This window comes from Artibeus jamaicensis, unplaced genomic scaffold (assembly GCF_021234435.1).
Source record: "Artibeus jamaicensis isolate MK-2021 breed Jamaican fruit bat unplaced genomic scaffold, CSHL_Jam_final contig_548, whole genome shotgun sequence".
Classification (NCBI taxonomy): domain Eukaryota; kingdom Metazoa; phylum Chordata; class Mammalia; order Chiroptera; family Phyllostomidae; genus Artibeus; species Artibeus jamaicensis.
In genome coordinates this window covers 6083377-6110353 of record NW_026521883.1, presented here as the reverse complement: position 1 = coordinate 6110353, position 26977 = coordinate 6083377, and the positions used below count along the sequence as shown (strand labels likewise).

The 26977-nt window shown below is 52.1% G+C and overlaps 1 protein-coding gene across 1 annotated transcript in view; it reads right to left on the bottom strand.

The window, feature by feature from the left end:
• The window catches only part of ITGA11 (integrin subunit alpha 11), a 114838-nt gene that overhangs the window by 37187 nt on the left and 50674 nt on the right, over positions 1-26977 (bottom strand). The window contains exons 3-10 of the mRNA XM_037155817.2: positions 21958-22058; positions 17912-18003; positions 15418-15532; positions 12128-12255; positions 10911-11059; positions 6282-6426; positions 5317-5482; positions 3939-4009 (exon numbers count right to left, since the gene is read on the bottom strand). Coding sequence (XP_037011712.2) covers positions 3939-4009; positions 5317-5482; positions 6282-6426; positions 10911-11059; positions 12128-12255; positions 15418-15532; positions 17912-18003; positions 21958-22058 — 967 coding nt within the window. The remainder of the gene's footprint in view (positions 1-3938; positions 4010-5316; positions 5483-6281; positions 6427-10910; positions 11060-12127; positions 12256-15417; positions 15533-17911; positions 18004-21957; positions 22059-26977) is intronic.

Genomic DNA, 26977 nt, shown 5'->3' with positions numbered 1-26977 from the left:
AAAATGATCTCTTTTTATCTTGGGGTGAGTCACCCAAGTTTTTGTGTAAACAGATCCACCCTAAAAAGTCTGCTTCCTTCTGTAAACTTTGTTGTGGAGGGGCGTTTATGGACTGCGGAGTAGGATGTTCAGTGTGAAACCCCTCAGCGGAGCCCTCATGTAGGAGGAGCTCCCCGGAGGTCCATCTGTCACCAGTGGGCATCAATTATTTACGGTCCTCTTCCTTCCTCCACACCTTCCCCTTGTGGCCCATGGAGATTTCAGACTGTTAGTGTCCATGTCCCCTTGGGAGGTATGGATCCCTTCTGCAAGCTTTCTGGTGGCTTCTTCTTGATTACCCAACTTGACAGTGAGTTCACCACCTCAGCAGACAGCCAGCAGTAATAGAAGCTATTTCAGCCCTCAGTGACTTTCACTGACAGCTTTCCAAATGCTAATGAAAACACTGGCTTTAAAAAACCCATTCTAGGATTTGACCAGGGATCCATAGCTGGTCTTTCTGAGGGTAATTTCCAGAATATTCTCTTTTCCTGTTTTCTAAATCAACACTACAGTTCCTGGGTTGGCTCCAGCTCTCAGTTTTCCCAATGGCTCTATCTTTGGCCATCAGCGTGGGATGCAATTTCTGTGGTCTGGAGCCTTGAGCTCTTCAGGTGGCCAGGTGATGTCTCGGGGTCTCCTCACCTACTCCGGTCCCTGGTCCCTTCCCTCCTCTTGTAGCTTTTACCCTTCCTAACTCAAAGGTTGGTTTCCTTGCCAGACAGAGGGCAGCAGACAGGGCGACGAGCCACTGGGCCTTTCCCCTGCTGTTTGAGAACGTCCTCCTGGGTCCATCCCCCAGGATTAGAGGCCTTTCCTCTGACAGAACTAAACAGGCTCCTCAGCACATTCGCAGGAAGCAGCTGCCTGAGGCCACCAGGGTGGAGCTCGGCTGGGGGAGAAGCAGCCTGGGGCTCACCCAGGAGATGGACTCACTTGGGCTCAGGACTTGCTCTGGGCAGAGCTAAAAGGCTGGGCACGCCTGCCCCCGACCCCCAGAGAGATCTGACTGACCCTGAGAGCTGGGGGGCTGGACTCACAGGGACAGGCTGGCTGTGGCCAATTAGGATGGCATCAGTGGCTGGCCTGAGAAAAATCTCTGTGCTCTGAAATAGTAACCCCGTGGCTGGTCACAGGACCAGACAGCCCACCGTCAAATTGCACCGTTTCTTTGGATTTGGAAGGGTTCCTCTCCTCTCCTCTTCTCTCTTCCTTCCCCTCCATTTTTGTTTCCCCTTCCTTCCTTCCTTCCTTCCTTCCTTCCTTCCTTCCTTCCTTCCTTCCTTCCTTCCTTCCTTCCTTCCTTCCTTCCTTCCTTCCTCTCTCTCCTTCGTTCCTTCCTTCGTTCCTTCCTTCCCTCCCTCCCTCCCTCCTTTTGTATTAGGAGTTTCAGAATCAAATGTAATCATCTTCTTTTTCAAAGTCCTATCACATAAAAAGTTTCAGGTACCTATCACTTGAAAACAAGGGGTGATAGAAGAACTGGGGTCTGTATCTACAGGATGGGGACCTTGCTGTCTGTGACTGGGCAACAGCAGAAGAGTTGGGCATGTAGAAGAAGCTGCACAGGGCAGTGCAGGACCTTGACCTAAATAACAAGCTGGGGCTCTGAGTCCTGATCTCCCCCTGCAGCTGGGGAACCTGTAGGTCCTTAAGGACTCACCTTGCTCCACACTCTGAGCTGTGTGAGCCTTTTTCAGGGCTCAGCTCAAGCACCCCCAAATACCTGAAGTTTATCTTAATTTTCCTTCTCTTCAGGTTCCCTGATTTCTGGGTGTACACAGGTCACAGAATGAGAAGCAGGAGACTGAACTTATTATTTAAGAATCTATCTCCCCAATTAGATTTTGAGCTGCTGCCAGCTGAAATGTTATCTTGATCTTTTGAAAAAAATTTTTGTTTATTCTATTGTACTTGTGCCAATTGCTACCTTCACCCTTATCTATTTATACGTCCCCAGTTCCTGGTACAGAGCCTGACACATAGGTAGATGCTCAAAAGTGGCTGTGGAAGGGGACAAAGGACATGAACTCTCTCTCACTGTCCCTCACATTAGGGCTGGTTCTGTGTGTGCGCAGGTTCCCCCAGTGTCGTGCACATAAACTTCCTCTCTTCTGCTGCTCACTGCCACACGTGGCTGCAGAAACCCTTGTCTTTGGGGCTGGCCCAGGTGCCAGCCCCTCTGCAGATCCTTTCCTGACATGGCCCCCACCCCTGCTTGGGCCTTTCCTTCTGTAAGACCCCCATCACACACTGTCTTGATTAGTGGCAGGCGTGTACTTGTGGTTCCCCCTAAAGAGCTCCACAGTTGGGGACGTCCTGAATTGCACATTCTTGCCTAGGAAACATCCGCTGGTTTGTCTTACCCAGCTTGTGAAGCTCAGGCCAGCTGCTCTGGATTGTTTGCAAGCTGGCAAACTCCTGGTGGCAACAGGAAATTCTGGTTCCTTTTGGTACCTTAGTTGCATTTGACAGAAGCTTGCTGGATTTAATTAAATTGCATTTCCTTGCTCAAGTTCCTAATCAGCCCTGTCCCCAGAGTTAGCAGACCAGCTCCTTATCCTCAGACTGCAAGCCCCTCTGGGGCAGGACGCTCGCCTCTGCACCCTCTGGGATCCAGCACAGGACCCAACATGGGGGAGGTGCTGGAAAGATTTGCTGATATGACCACCTCAAATGGGACAACTATTACCCCTGCCAACGCGGCAGGACTGCTCCTGAGCATGAAGTGGGTGGCAGGAATTCAAATTTCCTGGGCAAACGGTAAGTGCTCTGCACATAACGCGACTGTTAGGGCTATGGGACAGCTGCACGTTGGTCTTGCTGTATCCGAGTGAGCGCGGAATTGCCCAGATGCTGCTCAGGAAAAGCCGAGCCTGTGCTGCATTTCCGCCGTCTGCCTGCTGCATGTCATGTGTCTGTCCCCACCCTTCTGATTTGGGATTTCTGACCCAGACCCCTAAGATTCCCTATCCTCCCACCGAGCACCTGCTCAGCATAGGGGAAAGAGCTTGGGGTATTTCTCTCACTTAGAGCACTTCAGCTGGTCACTCAACCATTCTGTGACTTGGTTTCTTTTCTTTGGTGGAAACTGGGAACAGGAATTCTGCCCCTTCCATCTCAGTTGGGCAGAACACGCACACGCCTTTGGGACACATGTCTGTTTGAAGCATGCGCATGACAGCTTGTGCGGATGCCGACACATCCAGGCTTTCCCCACAAGGCACTCCCTGCACGTGGTGCTCCCAGGCAGGACTTACACCCAGACAGTTTATAAAGCATTTTCACTGGTGGCACCTCCTCTGCCCCTCAGGCAATGCTGTGAGATTCAGCTGCAGCTTGTGCATCAGAACCAGGTGAAGTGTGCAGAGGGTGGGTGATGGCCTGAGGCACTGGGTCTGCCATGCAGAGCCCCAGGCTGGATGTGCTGTTTGTGACACCGTGTGTTACCTGGGACTTATGTAATCTGAATGCTGAGTTCACACGGAGCGGGGGACCATGAGGGCCACCTGCCAAAGCACATCGGACACCTTTGGCCACCCTCCTGACATCAAAGCAGGGCTGGGTCCCTGCATGCACAGACCTTCTCGGTCACGTGGGGGCACTATTAGAGCACATGCAATTGGTTTTGCCACGTTGGCCTGGCTTTTGCACAAGACCCTATGGACAAAATGGAACCATTGGCCCTCAAGGCAATGTCCCCATCAGTGCTCTGCACGGGGAGGGTGAGGCAACTTACTGTAAGTTGAAGACCTCCATGTCCCTCTTCCAGCTACAGAAAGTGAGAGGCAGAGAGACTCCAAGACAAAGGGAAGGGCGGTAAGAGACAGACCAGGAAAGGCAGGAGGTTGACCGAGAGCACTGAGCATGTGGGCGGGCAGCTGTGATCTGGGCCATACCTCCACCACGTGAGAGGAGAAGCCCGTCTGTGACATCTCCAGCCCAAAGGAGGTTTCGTTCTTGTTGGTGCCTAAGACAGAGGGACAGAAAGAGGTCAGTTCCATAGTGGATGGTTTAGTGCTGCATACACTTGCAGCTTAATCCACGGGATTGCTTCCCAGGGGGCACCTTCAGGGAGATGAGTGGGGCCCTGAGTCAGAGCCTGGCCTTGTCTGCCCCAAGTGGCAGGCACCCTGCCAGAAAGGCACCGCACACCCTGCAGATGGTCATGTGGGGTTATTATTAGTGGTCCACTCCCCGCTGGAAAGGGCTCAGGACAACTCAAATCACAGGACATGTCCACCATGAGACGGTCAAAATCAGAGAGAGATCAAGAGAAGTACACGGAAAGAAATAGTTTGGGCAATAAACGAAATTCCCTACTTCGTTTGCTCACCATGCTTGCTTCCAGCTGCCTCTGGGTGATTCTCAAACATCAACTAGACCCTCAGGAGGGAGACTGGCACCCCCACAGATGTGCACGAGAAACCTGTGTGCTGAAAGCCCCTCCCCGAAAAGGGCCCTTCAGCTTGTCAACGGAGCCAGTGTTCTTGTCACCCAGGGCAATCCTTTTGAGGGGAACTATACTGATTTGGATATTTAAGTTCTACTGTGAGTGTCAAAACTCAGGTTCATACTTTCTATTTAGCCTTGTCTGTGGGGTCTGTGTTTTGTCTCCTGCGCCTGGAGCTCGTCGTTTCCGACGCTCTGCAGACTGCCCAGGCTTTGGGGCGCTGCTTCCCACCTCTTGCCAGTCCCCCCACATGGCAAAGCGCGGTGTGGAAAGGGCCCTCCATTGCAATGCACGGTGCAAATATATGGCCGGTCAAACCTGGAGTTTCAGTGGAATGGAGAGGCAACCTGAAGGAACCCTGCAAAAGGCACTTTGGTGGAGTGGGAGGCAGATAGAGTGTTTAGGCTCTGGAGTCAGCCCTGCTGGGTTCAAGGACACTGTTACTGCATTTCAGACAAACAGTGAATCTTTTTTGGTATAAGTGTGCCACAAAGATTGTGTTTTCTATTTGCTAAATCTGGCGACTGTCATTCAAACCCCAGCTCCTTCTCCACCTCTGGGTGCGTTGGCAAGTCACCCAGCTCTTCTGAGCTTTAGTTTCCCCTGTGGCTAAAGGAGGAGGCAATCAGCAAAACCACCTCCAGGGGCTGTCTGTAGAGCGCACACGGCCTCGTGTGTGGCACAGTAACGCCCAAGTGCTGGCATTGACCGTGAAGGGAGGACTCCTGCAAAACCATTTCCTTCTGCGGGTTGCATTTCACTCTGAGGTCTTTACCTGAGGTGACCCCAGGAATGTGGGCCCCCTCTCTATATGAACCACTCACCTTCCAAACTGAAGATCCTGTCCCCTAGGGCGTCAACAATATCCTTCAGGGCCGCCTCGTCGGTCACGTTGAAGAAGTGCTTGTCATCGGGGTCACTGGCGATGTATTTGATTTCGTTTAGAAAAGTTTCCGGATTGATCCCCCTGCGGTTGTAGTAGCCCAGGACCTGCCAGGGAACAGGGCGGGGCGACAAACCAGGACATAGCGCACACTTTGCCCGCACACCTGCGGGCCCCTGACCTTGGGGCCCAGGGAGGGCTGGAGTCACTGCTTTGATAGACATGAGTAGTCCTCAAAGTCCTATTTGCATTAAAAAAAAAAAGCGTATTGTTGTTCCATTACAGTCGTTCCCATTTCCCCATTACTCTGCCCTACCCTGCCCACCCCCCACCTGTCTTTGTCCACGGGTCCTTTACACGTGTTTCTGGACTTGACCCTCCCCCGCCACCGCATTATTCCTCTCTCCTCTCCCCTCCCCTCTGGTCACTGTCAGTTTGTTCTTTATTTCAATGTCTCTGGGTCTATTTTGCTTGTTTGTTTTGTTGATTAGGTTCCACTTGTCCGTGGGATCCTGTGGTACTTGCCTCTCACCGCCTGGTTCCATTTGCATTTTGAAACAGACTCTGTAGCAGGGGCCAGAGATGGCCCTGTTCCAGGATGGGGTTCTGGGGGTTGGGAGGCTGGAGGGTTTCTAGTTTTCTGAGGTTTCAGAACCTCCGTAGAAATAGAGGAAAAACCCACGACTATTGTGGATAGGCCTAGGCAGTGCAGAAAAGAGGTTCTCACTTTGCTCTTTAGAAACTAGGACAAGCAGTGGCCCATCTGAGGGACCAGATGCTTGTTTACTGTCCAGAAAATGCCCCTGGGGGTCCCCCAGGGGTTTGATGGCAAAGCTTCAATAAGGGAGCTGGCAGCCTGTGGGCAGGGGCGGGGAGGGGGCAGGGAGGGGGCAGGGAGTGACTCACCGCCACAGCATATCTGGTCACGTTGTCCCTCTCGCTTTGCTGGATCACCTTCTCCAGGTCCGGGCTGTCATGGGACTCCCCGTCCGTGATGACGATCATCACCTTCTTGGCGCCTTTCCTTCCACCCTTCTGGAAAGCTTCTGAGCTAAAACCCAAGCATGGGGTGGGGGGTGAGTCACAAGAGGAACATGGGGATGGGGCAGCCCCTGGTGGTCCCTTAGAGGGGCAGCCACAGGGCCAACACCCACCCCCTTCCCATCTCCAGCAACCCAGAAGGTTTTAGGACCTTGAACCACAAAGAAGCAGGGCCGAGATGCCCAGACCACTCAAGTGGATCTCTATCTGCCTATCTTTAACAACAAGTGACTTTAAAAAGCCCCTTAGGGTTCTGATCATGCTGTTTTGGGCAAATAAAGGGGGTGGGGGGCCTGGGAGGGGAGTTCAGAGTCAGGTGGAGAACTTCAGAGGCTCTCGGTTGGTGGCTGAAAAACCCAGATGCACGTTAGAATCATCTGGGGAGTTAAGAACAAACAAACTAACTAACTAACTGACTAACTAACTAAGTAACTAACTACTGATGCCTAAGCCCTACCCAGACTCTTGAAATCAGGATCTATGGGTGGGGCCCGAGCATCAGTCTCTTTTGAAAGCTCTCATGGACACCAGCCCTGAGAACTGCTTCCCTACGTGCTGAAGAGGTGCTGGGTCAGGGTAACTTAACACCCACACGACACTAATCCAGAAAACCCGGTAACGAAGCCTGACAGTTCTGATTTCTCCCATGAGGACAACCTGATTCTAATTTTGGAACTATTAAATATCAACTTCTACGGCAAATAATTCCTCCTTCTCATGTTTTATTTTGTTTTCAGTGCTGGGAAAAGGCGCTTGGCCCGCCTGCCTGTTAGGCAATCCAGCCAGGGGATGGGGCGGGGGAGGGGGCTGGCACACTGACCCCGATGCTGCAGAAAGACTCTTGCAGCTGGAAACCTGCCTGTGGAGAATGGAAAACTGGCTCCTAAACCATCACTGGCTCCTGGTGCCTCTGTGGCTCCCCCTCCTTTACACTGCGAGGTTCTGAGAAGGGCAGACATGGTCTGGCCCAAGAGTCTGGCCCAGCAGGTAGAATTTGCCAGCAACGATCTAAAAACAAATGTGACCCTTAGACTCTGCAGGGATTCCTCATGGGTCTGGCCCACAGGCTGAAGCTCCACGATGCCAGGTGAGAGCTGGTCTGCAGGCCCCAAGGCTTTGGTGACCAGAGGTATCTCTTGTTACGTGGCAAGCTGATGAGCTGACGTGCATGATTTAGATGTTGAGGAATTTGCAAAACTTGGACTGTAGTAGTTCACAGCATCTTCAAGCCACCGGTTAACAGACCATTGCCATTCTCTTAGCAGCTCTGTGATATTCTGGGTATGCTGACTTAAAACGCCCTCTAATTTTAGTGTGAGCTGTGGACTGGACGGGGGCACAGGCACACTCAGCATGGCTAGAGTGGATCTGGGGCTTAAGTCCAATCCAGTGGAGGGAGAATTCTGCTATTTCCTCAGAGGAGATTCTAGATGCTTCCAGGACATCATTAGAGGACCAGGCTCAGGAACAAAACTCCATGCAAAAATGCGTAGTGGGGAAAAACAGGTTTTATTATATGTGGATTCAATCGAGAACAATTTCAGGATCATATTTCCACACACTGCAGTAGACTGGTGTGAATGTCTGTGTGAATCTGTAATTGGGTAAGTACTGGCATGAATCATCAGATTTAGAATTGTGATTTTTGTGTTGTGCAAAAGACGTGGCTTGGGTCCTTTGTAAATCAGATTATAAATTCCTGGAGAGCGGTGAGAGCTTTATACTCACAAGTTTCCATGAACCTGGAAGCCAGCATGACCCCAGGGAAAAGAAGGTCATGTCGTGTTTTCTTCCTGCTCAAAACCTGCCATGGCTGCCGTGTCTCCCAGGTCCCACCACCGGCCCACCAGAGCCTTTCTGACCTGGCCCATTATCCCTCTGAGCCCTTCCTTCTGCTCGCTCCTCTCCGCCCACACTGGGCTCTTTGCTGATCCTGGAAACACCAGACATGCTCCTGTCTTAGTGCCTTTGTCCAAGCTGCCCCTCTCCTGAAACACTCCCCCAGTACTGGCTTGGCCAACTTCCTCCCCGCCTGCAGGGCAGCCTCCCCGAGGACTCTGTTAGTGCTGGTTCAATACCTGCCCTCTCCAACTTGACCCCTTGACCATGCTCTATTTCTCCCCATAGATTTTATCGTTATTTGTTTTTTTATGTATTGTCTGCCTTGCCCACTAGAATGTCAACTCTACAAAGGCGGGGTATTTTTCTGTTTTGTTCACTGATCCATCCCAGTGCCTAAAACAGTGTGAGGCACATAATAGGGGCTCAATAAAAAGAGTCATGTGAACTAAGGTCGAATTGCACCATATCGTCCCTGCACCTGCCGCCCAGCCCTATGTGGCTGCCAGATCGACTTTCATAGGCACATCTCATGATAACACGCTCAACCTCAGAACCTTCAGTGCCCATTCTTACTTATTTTAGCTATGTCACCACCCTTGCAATTCAGCTCCAAGTCACCTTCCCAGCTGTGTGGCTCACCAGCCCCCAACATGAACTTCAGCCTGTGGTCAGACTGTGGCTCGGGGTGTAAATGTTCCTCTCTCCTTAGCTTGCCCTCTCCTCTGTCTTCCTCAGAGCGGAGTGTCTTCCATGGCTTGTCTTTTCTCCACCTCCTCCTGCTGGAATCCTGGCGTCTTCTTAGGGCAGGTCAAATGCATGCGGCCCATCTTAGCAGTTCTCCCGGCCCCCTCCGGGGGTCCCTCCCCCTCTCAGCCTCACTGAGTTAGGCTGACACCAGAGCTTCCCTGTTGGGCCCAGGCCACAGGAGATCCTCAGTGTAACCCCTCAAGTCATGGCTTGGATTTTGTGTTTTTGTAGGTGCACAGCAAAAGTGCATCATGAATAAATGAGTGACGAGAGAACGTCTTTCACTGGCTATAATCTGGGACCCAAACTTGGCAGGCTGGGAAGATCGGATTTCAAATGTCACTTGAAATGCAGATTGCTCACTACAGTAGTGGGTCTGGCTGTTGCCTGCGTCGTCAAAGGTTCAAACTACTTGGTGAGTCACACACTTCACATAGCCCTGGGGTTGGTGGGCTGTGACGGGAGGCCAGAACAGGGGGCTCCCTCCCTGTATGGGGTAATTAGCTTTACACTGAGGAAGCCATAGCTCCAGGCCACAGGCTTCCTCTGTTGCCCCAGACATTTCATAATTGGCTGCCGGGGTCTCAGGGGTTCAGCCCAATGACAGCAAAACAGAAATATGGCTTGTTCCTTGTGAGAGTGAGCAAGGGCCATTTTCACATGGAAGGATGCTCATTTATGGAAAAAGCTCGAGTGAGTTTTAGCAGCAAACAGAAATATGTTAGTGGAGCAATAACTTAACCATAAGGGTTATGAGGTTGGAAAAAAATCTTCTGACCACATGAAGTCATGTTACTACCATGTGGCTCTCACTGCAGGGTTCTGGTAAACACATTGGCTCCCCCTCTTCGAGGTGGGATTACAGGGAACCGGGACTGCGGTCTCAATGAGCGTAGCAGAGCTCAATTTCACAGGTGTGAAATTTACAGTTTAAAATCCAAATGCCACGGATATAGTCACCTTAGGAGTTTAGGCCTCAACTTGAAAGCTCTTGGGGATGTGCCTTGAAAATCACGCACTGATCTCGGGTGGGTGGGGTGGGGTGAGCATGACGTTCTGAGCAGTGATGGCAGCGTCACTGGAATAAAGACGCAGCCGTCTGTGTGGATGGCAGCCAGAGACAGCATTCATTGTCATCACGGGTATGTCCCGGTGTGGTTCTTAAGGAGCCGGCCTTATTATTCTACAGTCTCAGAGGTTTGGTTTAACGCTGCTCTCCACACCCCCCTGCTCACAAAGATGCCATGGGAAGACTCCGCCCTCACAGGACCTATGCGCTTTTCATAGTGTCCCTGCGGTGGAGTGTCCCTGTGGCGGAGCATCTTGTCCAAAGTTGGCCACAAACCATTTACCATCCCAAGTGCTCGTCTGCCTTGCCTGTGCTTTAGTGAGAGGCAGGATTATTTCTCTCCCCTTTGAACCTGGGCTGGCGTCCGTGGCTGGCTCAGTCAAAGTCGTATTCTGGGACCTCTGCACTGGGTCGTGGGCAGCCTCCGAGTTCCTGTGTGGCTCTCTTGGAAAGCTCACTTTGGAGGTGCTCCCTCTCGGGGCCCAGCTGCAGTGTCATGAGGAAACCCAGCCATGTGGCCACGTGTGGATGCTCAGGTCACCAGCCCCAGCTGAGTTCCCAGGCGACAGCCAGCAGCAACTGCTAGTCATGTTGGTGTGCCATTTTGGATGTCCAGTCTATCGAACCTTCAGATGACAACGGCCCCGGCTGACGCCAGACTACATGAGAAAAACCCAGGAGAGAACAGGCTGGGCCCAGCCAATCCCCAGAAGCTTGAGGGATTAATGAATTATTGTCTCAAGGCACTAAATTTTGTGGGGGTTTGTTACCCAGCAATATATAACCAGAATGATATCTAAAATTTAAAACAATTTAACATTTTTTCAGTTTTTTACCGAGCAAATTCAATGCCAAATGCCGTCCGGGTCTCTGTCCCTCCTCTCTGCTCAATGTGGCTGGCAGCTTCTACCACATCTCTTACAGACTTGTAGTCATTGAGGTGGAATTCATGAACCGCGTCTTCTCCGTACTGAACAACCCCGACCTGCAAGTTAGAGGAGAGGGCGTCGGAACTCCTGACCCCTGGCGCGTTCGTAGACCGCGGTGGTGAGGCTCCCTGCAGCCATTTCATGTCTGCGGCTGTTAGGAGTGAGGAGGGCTGGGAGTCTCCCCAAGCCGAGGGGAAGCAGGTTCTGCAAAGTTCTGGGAATGAACGGACAGCTTGGTGAGAGGAGACTGTGGTTTTAAAAAAGCCCAACAAGTTGTTTCTTGCTTAGAAAGACAAAGATTGAGAATAGAATTGAAGTCTACAATATTAGAAAGAGCATGGATGGAGGCCATGGCTTGTTCACCAAACTCTGGAACTAAGCACGTCCTTAAAACCTGGAAGAGGAAAGATTCTTCTATCCTGAGGTTGACAGAATAGTGACAATACGAATAGCACTAAAATACGGTAGGGTTAGAATGACAACATGTTACCGTTGGGTGGGTCCAGGGTTTATCTGGAACAATGGGTTACTAATGCTGGACTTTCACCCAAGACACCCTAAAAGATCGCCTTCCAGTACTGGGGAACTCATTACTTCATAAGAAAGCCCACTCCCTTTGTAACAGCTCTGATCATTACCAAATGATTTATTAGATTGATGTGAAATCTGCCACCTTGGAGCTTCTATCCATCAATCTTCATTTGGCCTGCCAAAACAATACAGAGTGAATCCACTCCCTTTAGCCAGGCAGGGTTTCAGTATGTGCTGGAAGCTGTGGCCTCCTTCCTGGTCTTTTTTCCAAGGTCAATGTGTCCGATTCTCCACTGTGCCTCACTCAGCAGGGTTCTAGTGCTACTCAACATTTCCCGCCCTCCTTCTCACTCTGTATCTGGTCAACCTCTTTCCTAATAGGTGGTGACCTGCCCAGCATTTAACCTTGGAAGTGAGGTCTCCCCCAGTTTCTCCTCTGACAAGCCCAGCAGGGATGGGTGTCCTGGGCTGCAGGGCCCTGGTGCTGCACCTTCTTAGCTCATGCAAAGATGCACCCCCACATCCTAAGGCGGCATCTGCCATGGGTCTGGGGGGCCCTGTCTGAAGGAGGAAGGAGTCCCGGAGACACTCACCTGGATCTGCCCAGGGCCGATGTAAAACTTCTTCAGGATGTTGATGAGAAAGTGCTGAACCTCCACCCAGGGGTAGATGCTGTTGGAACCATCCAGGACAATGACGATGTCCATGTAGGTCTGGCACCCTGGGAAGTTGGGGACATGGTCACAGCTACCCAAGGAGCCAGTGTCTGCAAGTTTCTGATTCTCCAGACGATTGTCCAAAGCACAGGAGAAGAAGGACCCTGTTACACATGTGTGATTCCACGTGTATAATTCCCTGGGCTGGAGAGCTGTCCTTGACAGGACATCTGTGTGGGCAATATGAACAGCAAGCCCAGGAGCTCCTGGCTGTGCTCCGCACCTCAGTGCTGGCCGTTTGAACAAAGCTTAACCATACCTGGCTGCCTCTGCTCCCCAGGGACTGACCGCTGTCGGCGGGTCAGTGTTTCTGAGGCAGCCAACTCCGCCCAAAGCAGTACCTGGTTATCATTGGTTTGCTGTAACAGGCAGGCTGGCATTCACAACTTTCAGCCTGAATGAATGGGTTTCACTTGTTAGGAGGATTGCTATGGTGTAATGGTTATGAATGGGGAACCTATCTGACTCCTGGCTTTGAACTTGGGCAAACCACTTAACACCTGGGCATCAGTTTTCTCTTCTGAAAAATATGCCTAAGGATAGCAGCAGATCGCCATGAGGAATTCACAAGATGAGGATGCTGCTAAAGGGCAGAGCACCGAGTAAGTCCTCAAGCAATCTTAGCTGACATTACTTTTCTTTAAAACAAACCACTTCGCTAATGTGGCAGTGACATCATGGGTTAAGCTCTCATGCTCGTATCTCTGCTCTGAGCATAAAGGTTTCTCTGTGTTTTTGTAATAGTAATGCCAAATTAAAATGAATAATAAAAACCCCAAAAATTTAATAAAATATTGTTTAAGTAAATAAATGTAAAAACTTCTTTTAAAATCTAAGTCATTCATTTCTGTTTGTGAATGGTTAGGGTCACTTTGAAATAAGACATGGTATGATTCAATATGATATAAGTATTGTGCTATATGTCATAATATACATTATATAGTATATAGTATATTACATAGTATATATTATAGTATAATATGTATTATACTATATGATGTTGAAATATTGGGCATCTGCTTATTTTTATTGGAGGATTTTCATACTGTTTTGAAATCGACTTTGCCGCAACACGTGCGGCAGGAAGCTTCTGTGTGTGAGCCTTCCGGCAACCCTGCATCGTGAAGGTACAGCGTGTTGGAGCCAGTGCTCCCCAGGGAGACGAGGGTGGTGGCTCGGAGCCCAGGTGCCCGTTGCTTTGTGTTTGGAGGGCATTTTAGAAGCGTTTGGGTGGTTTGCATGTTCAGTCTCCTCTGTTTTAGGAGAAGCTGTGAGACCTTCCTGCCCCACCTGCATCCTGTGTACAGCACCTGCGGGCAGGCACTTCCCGCGGGCAGCACCTGATGGCTCCGCTCTCTCCCGGTCCGGTCCGGCTCAGCGCCTGTGGACTGAGCACCCCCCACCTGCTGGAGCGCCCCGTGACAGTGCGGCCCCAGAGGTGACTGACACAGAGACTCCTTCCTGAGCAGGGGTTTCTAATGTAGTGGTAGGGACCAGGGTTTTTTGATTTGTATGCAAGTTTTTATTATTAAATGCCTTTATTATTGCTGATTTTCCCTTATAGTTTCAAATTTCCCTTTTTAAGATACCTTGGGAATTATGATAAGTGAAACAAGTCAGAGGAAGATAAATACCATATGGTTTCACTTAAATGTGGAATCTGAAAAACAAAATAAATGAACAAACAAAATAGAAACAAATGCATAGATACAGAGACAAACAAACTGGGGTTGGAGGGCTGGGTGAAAAAGGTGAGGGATTAAGAAGTACAAATTGGCAATTACAAAATAGTCCCGGGGATGCAAAGCACAGCATAGGGAGTAGGCAGTAATATTGTAGTAACTCCGTGGTATCGGAAGGTTACTAGACTTTTCTGGAGGATCACCTCGTAAGTTACAGAAATGCCAACCGCTATGCTGCATATGCCCCACTCTGCTGAAACCAATATAGTATTGACTATCAACTGTAATTGGAAAAAATTTCAACATTAAAAATAAAATTAGACACCTTGGGAAGAGTCTTGCTTTAGGTCTGTGGTTCCTAAACATGGTGGAACACCCTGTCACACACACACACACACACTCACTCACTCACTCACTCACTCACTCACTCACTCTCTGGGGCTAATCTCAGACCTGCTGAGTTCGAACCTCTCTGGAGCTCAGGGGCACCCTGAACTCTGATAAGCTCCCAGGGCGGTGCTGTTGGTCAGGTGGGTGGGAGGCCCCTGGCCACAGGAGGTCCCAGAGGCTGAGATTGTCACCCTTTGGCCAGAGGAAATAGCAGGCCTGGGGGGAGCACTCCCTCCAGCACACCTCACGGCCTCTAGCCCCTCCTGAGCCTCAGCACTGCCCTTTCCTCTGCCATTTTGTGAGACTGGAATCAATGCCTTCTCATCGTCCTGAAGCGACCCCTCTCCAGCCCCCTTCTGCATCACCATCTTTCCGTCCGTGATTGGGTCCTGTTGTTTAGAGGGAGGCTGCAGCTAGCCAGAAGCGCTAATTCCCTTGCCCTCAATAAAACAGGCAGCAGCTGTTTGGGCGATGGTATTTAGCCCAGAGGAAATAGTGAGGCTCAGAGCCAAGCAGTCTGGGCTTGCAGGAGGCAAAGTCTGAGCATTATTTCCCAGATTTTCCTGGTGGGTGGGGAGTGAGTGGGAGGTTCAGTGTCCCGTGAAGCTCTGGAAAAACTGGTCAGAGCTTACGGATGATTAGGGACACTGCTTCCATGGGACTATTACCTGGAATCTTTCTGTTCTCCTTGGTCTTTCACCTACAGTGTGACTGAACTGCATAATATCAAACAGCACCATTTACATTGTAGTCTAAGTGAGGTCCCCAGAATTGTGCAGCTTGCCTGCTGTATATGGTTGCCCAGCAACTTCTTTCTCACTCAGGCTGGCTTTGCAGCGAGCATCCCTGGCTACCGCATTGCCTTCATACTCTTAGCTCATTTGCCCTTCCCCATCACTCCGTGGGGGAGGGTGGGCCAAGATTATGACCCCACAGAGGCCCAGAGATGTCAAGTGAGTTACCCACAGAGCCAGAGCAGGGTGGAGCAAGAGTCCCAGTGCCATGTTGCACCTGCAGGACAGGGGGATCAGAGTCCCGAGCCTCCCACAGACTGTCGGCTGCTCAGCCAGAGCCTGAAGATTTGAAGCCACTTACTTTGGAGAGCTGGCGCCACGGTCTTGGAGAATCTGAAGTTGGAGTTGACTCTTGAACACATCCCTGTGGTGTAGTAGGAGCTCCCACACTCGTGAGACCAGAGAGGGCTGCAGGCCTGGGAATCACAGACCCCAGTCAGCGGGGGCCCTCGGGGTAGGTCCAGGCCCAACAGCCTTCAGCCCAGTCCCAGACTCCGTGACTCACAACAGATGTCCCCCATCTGAGTATTGTTATCCCCAGCTTTAGAGGGGCTTCTGCGAATCTACTACCTGAGCTCTCTTACTGCCAGTTCCCTTGATTTCGGGGGAATGGAGAAAATGAATTTTAGAGTGCTCCCTTTTTCTGTTTGCAAGGGTCTCATTCTCTATTCCACCATCCAGGGCTGTTTCCCTTCTTCGCCCTGCCTGCCCACCCACCCCTACCGCACAGGTGCAGGGAAAGCCTTTTCATCCATGGGAATGGACTCTGTCCGAACAGGTCACCTGAAGGCCCTTACTGGGCAAACTTCCAGGACTTGGTCCGACAGCAGGCCAAGGCTCTTACTAGGGAAAGAAGAAACACTGAGTGGCAAGTTCATCTCAGAGTCACGGTCATTAAATGAAAGTGAAAGCTGGCTCCATGACTCAAGTTTTCTCCTGCTGCCGGGAAACCCAGGACTAAATTTTGTGCTGCAGTTTCCTTTGGTTTGGAGGAGTAGTTATTCTATTTCAATCTCTTTATTTAATTAGCTTTCTATTTTTACTCAGATTTTAGATGTGTGGTTTTATTGGTATCCTTTGTTGAAACTGCTGTAAATTATTTTTGGAAGTAAGGGGAGAATAAAGAATGGGAGGATGGATGAAGGGTGATAAATGGATGGATGGATGATGGATGAGGCATGAAGACGGATAGCTTGAGGGATGGATGGATAGGTGAATGGGTGGGTAAAAAGATGGTGGGTGGGTAGATAAATGGATGATTAGATGGGAGGATGAGGGGGTGGGTACATATACAGGTGGGTAAGTGGGTGAATGAGTGGATGGATGGATGGATGGATGGATGAGTTAATGAGTTTAAAAAGTTGCTATTTATATACTGGAGACTTAATCCACCCAAGATGGTGTATCACCATCCTTCCCGGGCCTTCGCCCCATCTAGTAAAGTGGGTGAAATCAAGTCGGTAGGAATGTGACAAGGAGCCCCCTTGGGAGCAGAGGCCCCCTCTGGGGGGGGTGTGCGTATGGTCCAAGCCAGAGGTCCTGTCTGCCCTTGGCTGGGGTGACGAAGGGCTGGGGGTCCGCCACACAATGAGCGCCTCAGGGCTGCCGCCGGCAGAGCCACTATGGTCTCCTCAAGTCCCTGGGCATCCTCATCATGCCATTGCTCTGGTGTCTAGTGCTCCGCACCCTGGATGTCTCATTTGTCAACAGAAGAGGACTGACAGGTGAGAACAGTGACACAAGCCCTCCTGCCTTCACAGGGTGGTACATCTTATTGGGCTTTCTCCAGGAATTTGTTTCTGATATTTTCTCTAGCATCTGTTTCAAGAAATAAGTCTCAAAAGCATTCTGCTCTGAGTCCCCAGCTTTACCCAAAGTCATGGTGGTTCAGTGGAACGTGGTGGCCAGGAGCAGGCAGTTCGCACCTGCCCCTCCACCTGCATGCGCCTGCTGTGGGCAAAACCTGTGCATGCTCACCTGGGCAGGTGAGAGACCTCTGAGCATGCCTCACGGCTGCCTTCCTGCCACAAGTCATGTTTACATCACTCATTTGCTTACTGTGGACCCCCAAACCAGAATGTGAGCTGCAGGGGGAGGCAACTCTGCTGACTGCTGAAGCCCCAGTGCCTGGCATTGGGCTCTGTGGACTGTGACTGCTCAAAACAATTGTTAAAATGAATGAATGTCTCCATCACTGCAGTCCAAGTGCCTGCTCCTCCTTCTTCACTACCAAAGCCTGTCTGTTCTTTAAAAACAAAACAGAAACCTCCTCTGGGCAGCCTTCCGTCTGGTCCTGTGCAGACCAGGTGGCCCGCCACTCTGAAGCCCTTCCATGGTTGCAGTGAGTCTGTGTTCACTCATTTCTGACTTTCCTTCAAAGTCTCCTTAGGGTGTGAGGGGTGCCCTATTTCTCTGATCAAACCTGGAGCAGAGGTTCAGCCTCTGCCTTGGACATTTGGCTCCCCAAAGGAAGGGGTAGCCCCCCATTGTACTGTCAGCCTTTATTTATTCCTGTTCCTTTTCAGGCTGCCCGTCCCCCACCCCCAGGGCGTGTGCACAAGGGGGCTCAATACTTTTCCTTGCCTGGACTGTAGCCCCGCCCCTGAGATTGGGGGCACAGCAGGGAGCTGGTGCAGGAGCTGCCCTCCGCAGTGTGCACACGGGCAGCCTGGCAGCAGGGTGCAGAGTGTCTGTGATGACACACCCGGTCGCCAGTGCCTCTCCTGGTCCTGAGAGGAGGCTCCCTGGAGCAGGAGGGCGGGGCTTGGAGAGAGGGCAGGGCGCGTGGCTCTTACCAAGAAGCTGTTGTCCTTGGGGTTGGTGGCCAGGCTCAGGCCGAGGCGCATGTTGTCCTTCCTCTCTGACACGTTGGATAGGGTGACCCTTCCTGAGGAGGGAGGGAGGAGCTCAGCCTGCAGTCCCCCTACCCCGCCTACGGCGTAGCCTCCGGCAGAGTTGGCTGCTGCCGCTGGCCACCAGGGACGCCCGTGGCAGGGTTGTGCCAAGCAGAGTCCTCCCCAGCTCTCCCCAAACATTGGTGCAGACTTTCAGGGTCTACTGAGGCCTCGCCCAGACGTTGTCTAGTTATTTCCTCTCTACTCCCTTGAGCTGAGGAAAATGAGTCTCAGAGAGGCCAAGCAACCTGCCCAGAGTCACACAGGAAGCACAGGCCAGGCCTTCCATCTCCTCATCCAGAGCTTCTCCTCCTCCAGCCCTCTGAGGGGCCCCAACACTCCCCTTGTGTCTCCTCTACATGCTTCTTCACGCCAACCTGCCACCAAAACTTACCTGTCCGCTGCCCAGTTCTCACAGGGCCCAGTTCTCTGCTCACCTGATAAACTTTGTATGATACCTGATTCTTCCTCACAGATAGCAAATAGCCAACTAATAAGAACATTCTAGAGGCACAAGGTCTTGCCAAGAATGTCATTCTGTGGTCGCTGCCATGAGAGATATCAGAGAGCAGGATTATCAGCCAACTGGGTGCAGGGGGCGGGCGGTGGCAGATTAGAGTTGCTAAGTAAATTTTATCACTTAAGGGTTTACTGGATCATTCTGTCAGGCCGCTGAAGCAAAGGAAGTGAGCTTGAATTCCCCAGACGTGAGTTGGCGTGTAAGTGTATGTGCGTGTGTGTATCAGTGTGAGTGCACGCGGAGGGGGGGTTTGGTTGGGGCAATCGGGCATGTCGTTGAGCCCAGAACAAGTCAGTCCTCATCTGCTGTGAGGAGGAGCCAGCGTCCTCTCTGCCGGGGGAGGGGCGTGCTCTCTGGGACTCAGCGGGCAGAGCTGGCATTTAGCACAGCCGGCACTGGGAGTCTGCAGGGCTGGCCTGCCTTCTGGGCACGGGCCAGTGGGGCCCAGGGTGGGCGTCAGCAGAGGGGGTGCCTGCGTTTGTTGTTGTCTCCCTCAGCTTGCAGTCGAGTTCCTTTTGAAATCCAGCCCCTCTGGGCTTTGCGGTGACTGAGATGGCTTTCTGCTTTGTCTCTCCCGTGAAACCAGAGAGAAAGTAATAGTAATGACCTTGGCTTTTTAAAGTCATTTCTTGTTATTTACAAACTCCCGCCCACACGTGCTCCATTTTCCAAAGGAGAGACATCAAGGTGCAGAACTGGCTGCGACTCCACAAAGGCAATCGCTGGTCAAAGGCGGAGTGGGGACTTGAACCCAGGGCACCTGAGGTTACGGCCTGACCTCCCATCTGATGGCAGGGCTGTGGTGGCATTGGGACGGCAGCGAGAAATCTGGGGAGGAAGCCGCGGGCGCCAACTGGGCAACGTCCACCCCTCTCGAAGGATCTGCCCTCCGTTTGTTCAGGGGCATGTCCCTCCCCTCCCCGGGCCCCTCTGTCTCTCTTGTCTCAGTAACTGAAGTCCCTAGAAACTGGGCCTGCCCAGAAGCAGATGGGCAAGGTAGGGAAGACCCTAGCGCTGGAGTAAGAAAAACTCACGTTCAAGTCCTGTTTCTGCTGCTCGTGGATTTGGGGCAGTCACTGACCTCTGCTCTGTGACCAGGAGAGACTAACACCTTTCTCAGTGGGTCTCTGTGAGGGTCGGGGGACCTAACTTCATGCAGGTGTGGGGAAGAAAGCGCCATCTGTGGAGTCTTTCACACTGAGGTGTGAATGACTGATACCCCTAAGCCTTCCCTGGAGAGAGAGGAAAGAACATTCCTGGCTTGGCAGGGCTCAGAGCCTGGAAAGGCCGTTGGAAAACCCAGCACTCCGGCTTCCCTGCCTTGCATTTTCCAGTGTGGGATGAACCGACAGATGGTCTTCCTGCTGCGCGTTTTCTCCTGCGTGGTAGGGAAGCACACTCCTGAGATGAAGCACTTCTCCTCTGCTCTGACTCACTCTGCCGCCCAGCTTATGCCCCAGTGCAGGAATCTTTTCCAGGGTCTGGTGGCTTCTCACTGCTGGCAGGGGTTCCTCCTTTGCAGGGAAATTTGGACCACATTGGAAACCAGAGCAATAGAGGAAACCAAATAATCGGTTCATGCATCTGTGTCCCCACCTGGACCAGGGGCTTCTCTCAGTGGCCCAGGCCCCAAGCCCAGTGCCCACAGCTTCCATCAGCCCCGGCTCCCTCTGCCCCAGCCATATAGCCACCCGTTCTGTTTTCCAGCAGAGCAAGTTCCTTCTTGTCTCAGGGTCTTTGCACTTGCTCTTCCTCTGTCTGGAATGCTCTGGCCCCGCCTGACTGCTTTTCACCACGAGACCTCTGCTCCAATGTTACCTGCTTGGGCAGGCCTTCCCGAGCCCCTTGCTGAAGTAAAACCTGCTCTCCACCTCCGCCCCTGCAGCCTCTCTCATCATAAACCCCTGGTTTATCACACACACAGCACTGATTGTGGCCTGAGCTTATCCTTCTTTCCGGTTTGTCTGCTCACTTACTGTCTCCTCCCACGGGGCCCACGGCATCTTGTTCTCTGTCATATCCCCAGTGACCGGCATTGTGTGAGCACCTCTGAGGCACTTGTGAAAGTTTGGGGGCCATATAGACTGGAATGGACTGACCCTAGGGTCATCAGGCGTACCCCGCTCATTTTACACAGGAGCCGGTGGAGACTCAGAGAGTGGTGTGAGCTCCCCATGAACACACAATGAAGAAACTGCACTGCCGGAAGGAGGAACCCAGCTTGGCCTGTTTTGGAAGCTGTGCTTTGGAGCAGTGGTGACCGGGATCCATGAGCCGCCAGCCAGGCCCCCACCTCTCCTAGACTGTTTCCTCCTGAAGCCTGGGCCTTGGCTGCACTTGGGTTTGAACTTCCCACCCGTGGTGCTGATGCAGATATGAACAGCAGGGGCGTCCAGCACCATGTGACGGGGCGGCCGGCTGCCCGAGATCTGAGCTCCTGGGGCTTTCTCTTTGATGCGGGCCTTTTCATCCTCTGCTCATTCCTGAAGCCCTGCCATCGCACCCCCTCCCCAGGGAGCCCCCCCACACTGCTCTAGGGTAGAGGCTCCCCTCCTGGAAGAGAAGGAGGCTGCAAGTCCTGGCCCCGGGGTGGGCCAGTCCTCTGGGGCAAGGCTTGGAACCGTGGCTTTTCAGCCCAAATGAAACTTGCGTTCCCTTCTGTGAGCAAAGTGGTGTCCTGGCTGCTGTCTGACTTTGGGACAAAGTGGATGTGCTTTCGAGGACTGGTGTGTGTGCTTTCGTGAATGCACACATACACACATGCACACACAAGTAGATTTTACAAGGGCTTGGAAAGCCTCGAGGCTGCTCACAGCACCTTCCTGGGCTGAAAGCTCTACAGCGAGGAACAAAGCCTTCATTTCAGAGGGCGGCGTTACGTCACCAGGGCTAAAGGGTGGCTGCAGCCTGCCTGGACTGAAACCCAAGCCTGGCTGCTTATTAGCTGGGCGACCCCAGGTGGGTCCCCTGGCCACCACAGACAGTCATTTCCTCCTTTGTTTAATGGTTACATTTCATTGATTGTTGTGAGTATTAATAAGTCAAAACACTTAAAAGCTCTTTAACCAGTGCCTGACATAGAGTGAACATTACATGAAATGTTCGAATGTTAGCTGCTGTTGCCAGCACTTCCAAATCAGAAAAGAAGGCAGGAGCGTTTTCCTTCTGCTGGGAGAGGGGCAGCGGATGGGTCAGAAATAGCAGTGCCCGGGGCCACTGGGGCCTGGCCAGCCTCTCACAAGCTGTGTGACTGTGGACAGGTGCTTCCTCTCTCTGGCCTCAGTGTCCTCGTCTATAAAATGGGGCAGTGATACCAGCTGGCCACCTCTGGGGCAGCCGCCTGAGCCAGCGTGACTCTGTGTTTTGGAGCCTGCCCACCCTCAACCATGGTGGGCCTCATGGTGGTGGGGTCAGGGGCCCATGTTACCTAGGTTGAGCTTGGTGCAGTTCCCGTGGGTCACTGGACACTTGTACACATCCCCTGTCTTCTGGTGGCTGTTGGTTTCCAGTGGAGCACCCACGACGAGCCTGGGGAGGGAGGGAAGACAAGTGAAGGTGCTGGGGGTGGGTGGGCCTTCCCAGTAAAGGCTGGAACCCGGAGGGCAGTGATGGGGGAGGATGGGGCAGCGGGGAGCCCTGGAGGGGCCACCACATGCAGGCCTGCAGACTCGGGGCTTTGTCTCTCTGAAGGGGGCATGCTGGGCTCTCAGCACAAGGTCACGGCACCTGTGGCCAGCTCCCGGCCCTCTCCAAGATGCGGAGATACGAAGATGAAGACCACGTGGGCCCAGCAACAAATGGGATGGAGCCAGTCCCTGGGAGAAGAGTGCAGGGCAGACACCATGGAGGAGAGGATGCTGCAGCCGGGTCTCAACCGTTGAACATGAGTTTGTCAAATGGTAGGAGAGTGGAAAAGGTGGTCATTCGGGCAGCGGAATGGGTCTGGAGCCACCTGTCACTATCAGCAGAGGCCTCATTTTTCACATTATATGACCATTTTTCAGCTAGTGACTCAGATGTGGGCATGTTGCTCAATGGTCATGGCTGTCCCCTGAGCCACTAAGTTTTCGCTCAGGGTGGTCTGGGCAGCCAGCAGGGCTTAAGAGTGTCAGAGGCAGCCAGCCCTCAGTGACCGCCTGCCCACCCTGCCAGGGCCACCTGCCCTTGGCACATGTAGGCTTTGGGGCTGCTCAACTCTCAGCCAGCCACTGCCTCCTCTGCTCAGGCGCTGGTTCTCATAGAGACTCAAAAATGGAACCCTCGAGGGACCTCTGTGACAGAGTGGCAGGAGGTGAGAGGTCTCCCGGGCCCTGAGGGACAGAGAACAGATGATGCAGGTTGGGGCCCAGGTGCAGGTGAGACGCCCCCAGGCACTGTGGCCCAAAGAAGAAGCTGTCACTTGTTTTCTGACTTAAGAGGGTTGAGAGGGGACAGGCCTGGAGGGTCAAGCTACATAGGCCTTTGGTGGCTTCTCATGGACAAACTCCCCAGCCCCTGCTCCTACCCTCCCTGCTGTCAGGAAAGCAAGTGAGGTCTGAGGTGGGAGTTAACAGGGCTCTGTTTGAAATTAAGAGTCTGTGAAATAAGAGCTGAGGTTTCTCCCCTGGGGACCAGATAATGACAAATTCTAAATATATCGCTTATTAAACATGCCTTTTTTGACTGGCAGAAATTAATGGGACTCATAAAATCTGTTTGTCTAGACGATGTAATTTTTGGCTACTTAATTCTGTGAGGGATTGTGTGGTCAAGTCTCCTCCATTTTTTTTCCAGCCAGAGAGAAAGAGAGAGAGAGAGAGAGGTCAGTGTGCGAGGCTTAGGCTCCAAGCTTGCTTTTCTGGCTGCTCTGGTTTTCAAAGCCCCGCTGATACATAACCAAGTCTTTCAGAGGAGTGTCCCCTCCCGGACACCCTGGCTGCCTGGTGGGAAGTGCTTTCTGGAGAGAGTGCCTTTGAGGAACAGCTTGCAGGTGCCTCTGGGAGAATCAGACACCTCAGGGTTCAGATTAGAAAAATCATGGCCATCTTCTAGGAAGCTACCCTCAGGTGGCTTCTAGAAAATGCGCCAGAAGCTTGACCAGACGGACTCCTCACACTCCTTCCCGTTTTGTAGACGGGCACTCTGAGGCCCCATGGCCTGCTTGGAGGGGCCCCTGACACAGGGTGAGATTTTGGAGCTGAGAATCCAAAGGCTGCGTCTTCATTTCTGATTCAGTTACCAGTTTGCCATGTGGCCTTGAGAAGTCATTGAACTTTCCAGACCTTGGTTTGCTTGGCTGTGAAATGGGGTTAGCAATTCCTGCAAAGCCTACCTCTCAGGGACACTGTGGGAAGTCGCAGGTGGCAAAGAACACCGAGAAACAGCAGGGGTTGAATCAAACGTAAGTTATGCATGAAGACTGGTGGCTTCCTGGAAGGCACGTGTCCTGGCAACGGCCAAGATTTGACATGCAGGCGGCAAACCTACCGAGTCTCAGTGGCCCCTGAATGTGCTGCAAGGCTGGGCTTTGGCGTTCCCAAAGAATGACAACGGTCGCCTGCGTCCCATCTCCATTTTCCCAGCCCTGACCTCTCTGGCGTCTGTAGGAGATAGCCGGACAGCTTACTGTCCCCATATTACAGGTGCAGAAACTGAGGCCCCAAGAGGGAGGTGACCCAGGTCCCACAGCATGTGGCAGAGAGCCAGGATTTGTTCTCTGAGCTTTCTCTGTGTTGGCCCAAATGTCTCTTCGCCGTGAAGGGAGGGCCTGGGTCATTCCTGAGTGCCGGCATTATGTGTGCCTGTCGGGCCTGAGGTTTGAGGGTGTGATTCAGTCTCGCTGCCCGAGACTGAAGGGGAGAGCTGCCTGAGCACAGGGAAAATGTTTGCGTCACCACCGAGACCCGCCAAGTTACTCCTGGGGTCTGGCAGCCCCTGCCGCCTCCTGCGGCCTCAGCCTCACACAGCCAACTACAGCCTCAGGGCTGCTGTGACTCTTGGGGGCTGGACACTCTGTACCCTCTGGTTGGATACCGGTACGGCAGGGCAAACCCCAAGGGTCGTGGTGAGCAGCAGGCCCTGTCTGCGGGCTGTGAGCCATGGCTCTCTGACTGTGGGCTCCCAGTGTTCTCCCCATGAAGGCATGGGGATCAGGGCTCCTGCGGATGGCAGGACTGGTCCCCAGCAGCCCTGGGAGTGGCAGACTTCAGCCACAGCCCTGCAGCACCCCTCCTTGGTGGCTGCCCTCTATACAGGGCCTGGCCAAGGGACAAGGCTCACCATGGAGCTGGTCACCTAAGGAAGGCAGAACGTGACCCTCCTGGGCCCTTGGTTCCTTGATTCCTAACAGAACACAGGTTAAGAAAAAAAAGTAATATGGATTTCCAATGTGTGTAAATTTTTATGTTAATGAAGCCAGTGTCCAACTGTCAATCTCTATATTAAATATCTGTATTCTGCTCTTTCAAATAAAATATAAACATACACAGAACTTGCATCATTTTGTTTTTATGCCTCAGTATGATGTTCCGCACATCCTCTGTCTTATGCACACCATACCCTGGAGATCATCCCTTTAAGATCCACCACAAATTCCCACCTGCTCCAGGAAGCCTTCCCTGATTACCCCAATCTCTTCCACATAAACTAGCATCTAATCCTTGCTGTGTGTTTGCCAGTGTTTTGGTGTCATCTTTCCTCGAGGGCCAAGATGTTCCCGTGTGCCCTGCTGCCCTTGCACAGGGTGCTCTGGAGGGCTCTTGGAAAGGGGTACCCACTGGCTACTCTGACCTCCTGTCTAACAGTCTACAGCAGCAGTGGCCTCAGGAACTTTTGGCTTAACCTCAGACCTAAGAGGAGCCCCCAGATTCAGTGCCTGGAAAAGGGGTTTCTGAGTTGAGTATTTTTCATGCAGAGAGGTTCAGTGGAGTAACCCAATTTCCACTAATGTCGATATTGCTCTGACCAGTGTGGCTCCATTTGCTGGATGTCGTCCTGCAAAGTGAAAGGTCACTGGTTTGATACCTGGTCAGGGCACGTGCCTGGGTTGCAGGTTCGGTCCCCTGGGTAGAGGTAATTGATTGATGTTTCTCTCCCTCTCTTTCTCCATCCCTTCCCCTCTCTCTAAAAACAAATAAGAGCTTTAAAGTCGATGTTGCTTGCTTCCCTGGTTTAGACTTTCCTCTTCTCAACAGTCCTCATTTCTGTATGGGGACCCAGGGGACCTGGCTGGCTCCACCCCCTGTTCTAGGGATCAAGCATATACCTCAGGCTAGGCCGGTTTATCTCCTGGCTGTAGTTATTGAGTCAGGGTGGGCAAATGACTTTAGTCACCACAATCAGAATGAATCTGAGGACTTCTGCTTGGGACTCAGGGACCAAAGTAGTTCTTATCCTCTGGATGTCATAATATGTACAACTACTGACAGCAGTCTTGTGATAATGAGAGGTGTGAGCTGATGCATTGTTGAGGGGTGGTGTGGCTGAGAGAAGCATCAAGAGGAGGAGCTGAAGTCTGATGATACTGTGAACCCCTGGATCAAACTATACCTGAAGCCTCACCTCTTCTGATTCATATATATATATATATATATATATATATATATATATATATATAACCAATAACTGTTTTTACCTACTTGAGTTGAGTTTTCAGGTGTTCATAACTGAAAACATACTAACTAGAATGTGCGAGGCAAAAAAAGCATCACATATTTAAATTACTCTTAGAAATTCCATATATTACCATGCAATGGGAGGAACATGGCATCCGAGACCAATGAGAGAGGAGCAGATTCATATCTCCCAGCTCATGCTTCATCTGGGCATGTATGTCTTGCGTGTACGGTGGGTGGGCTCTTAGACACCATGCACGTTATTTTTTCTCTGGTAAACTGCCTGTGTAAAAACTGTCCACTAGCCCAGCCTTATGGGAACAGAAAACCTTTTGTTCGTTATGCATCCCATTTAAAACAGACACTTGGGTAGGGATTTCTGCACTCCAGAAGCTCCTGGTTACCTGGTAACTGGCCTCGCAGAGAGAGCTGGGCAGAAATCTGGTGGTTCCTTGGACTAGGCCCATCACGTACCAAGAGGCATTGAAACCCTGCAGCAGGGAAGTCCTGTGTCTGAGGTCTTAGAGCAGAGGGTGGCAGAGCTGGACTGTTGTGTACAGTGACCTGACTCCCAGGGCAGTGCTCCCCCAGGCCACAGAGGGTGGAAAGCCTGGAGGCAGGGCCGGGGCTCCAGGCCCAGCTTGGTTGTTACTGGCTGTGTCTGGGGAGGTGGGTGTGAACGGCTTAGGCTGGGTGAGCAGATGCCGTGGGCAGAAAAAGGCTATCTGATGCTGTGGAGGAAGGAGGAAACCTCCGGCTATGGGCCTGTCCCCGGAGGAGGTCCCGAGCCCAGAGGCCAGCTCAAACTGCCTGCCGAGGAAAGGGGTGAAGTGGGTTTCATCCCCACCCTGGCCA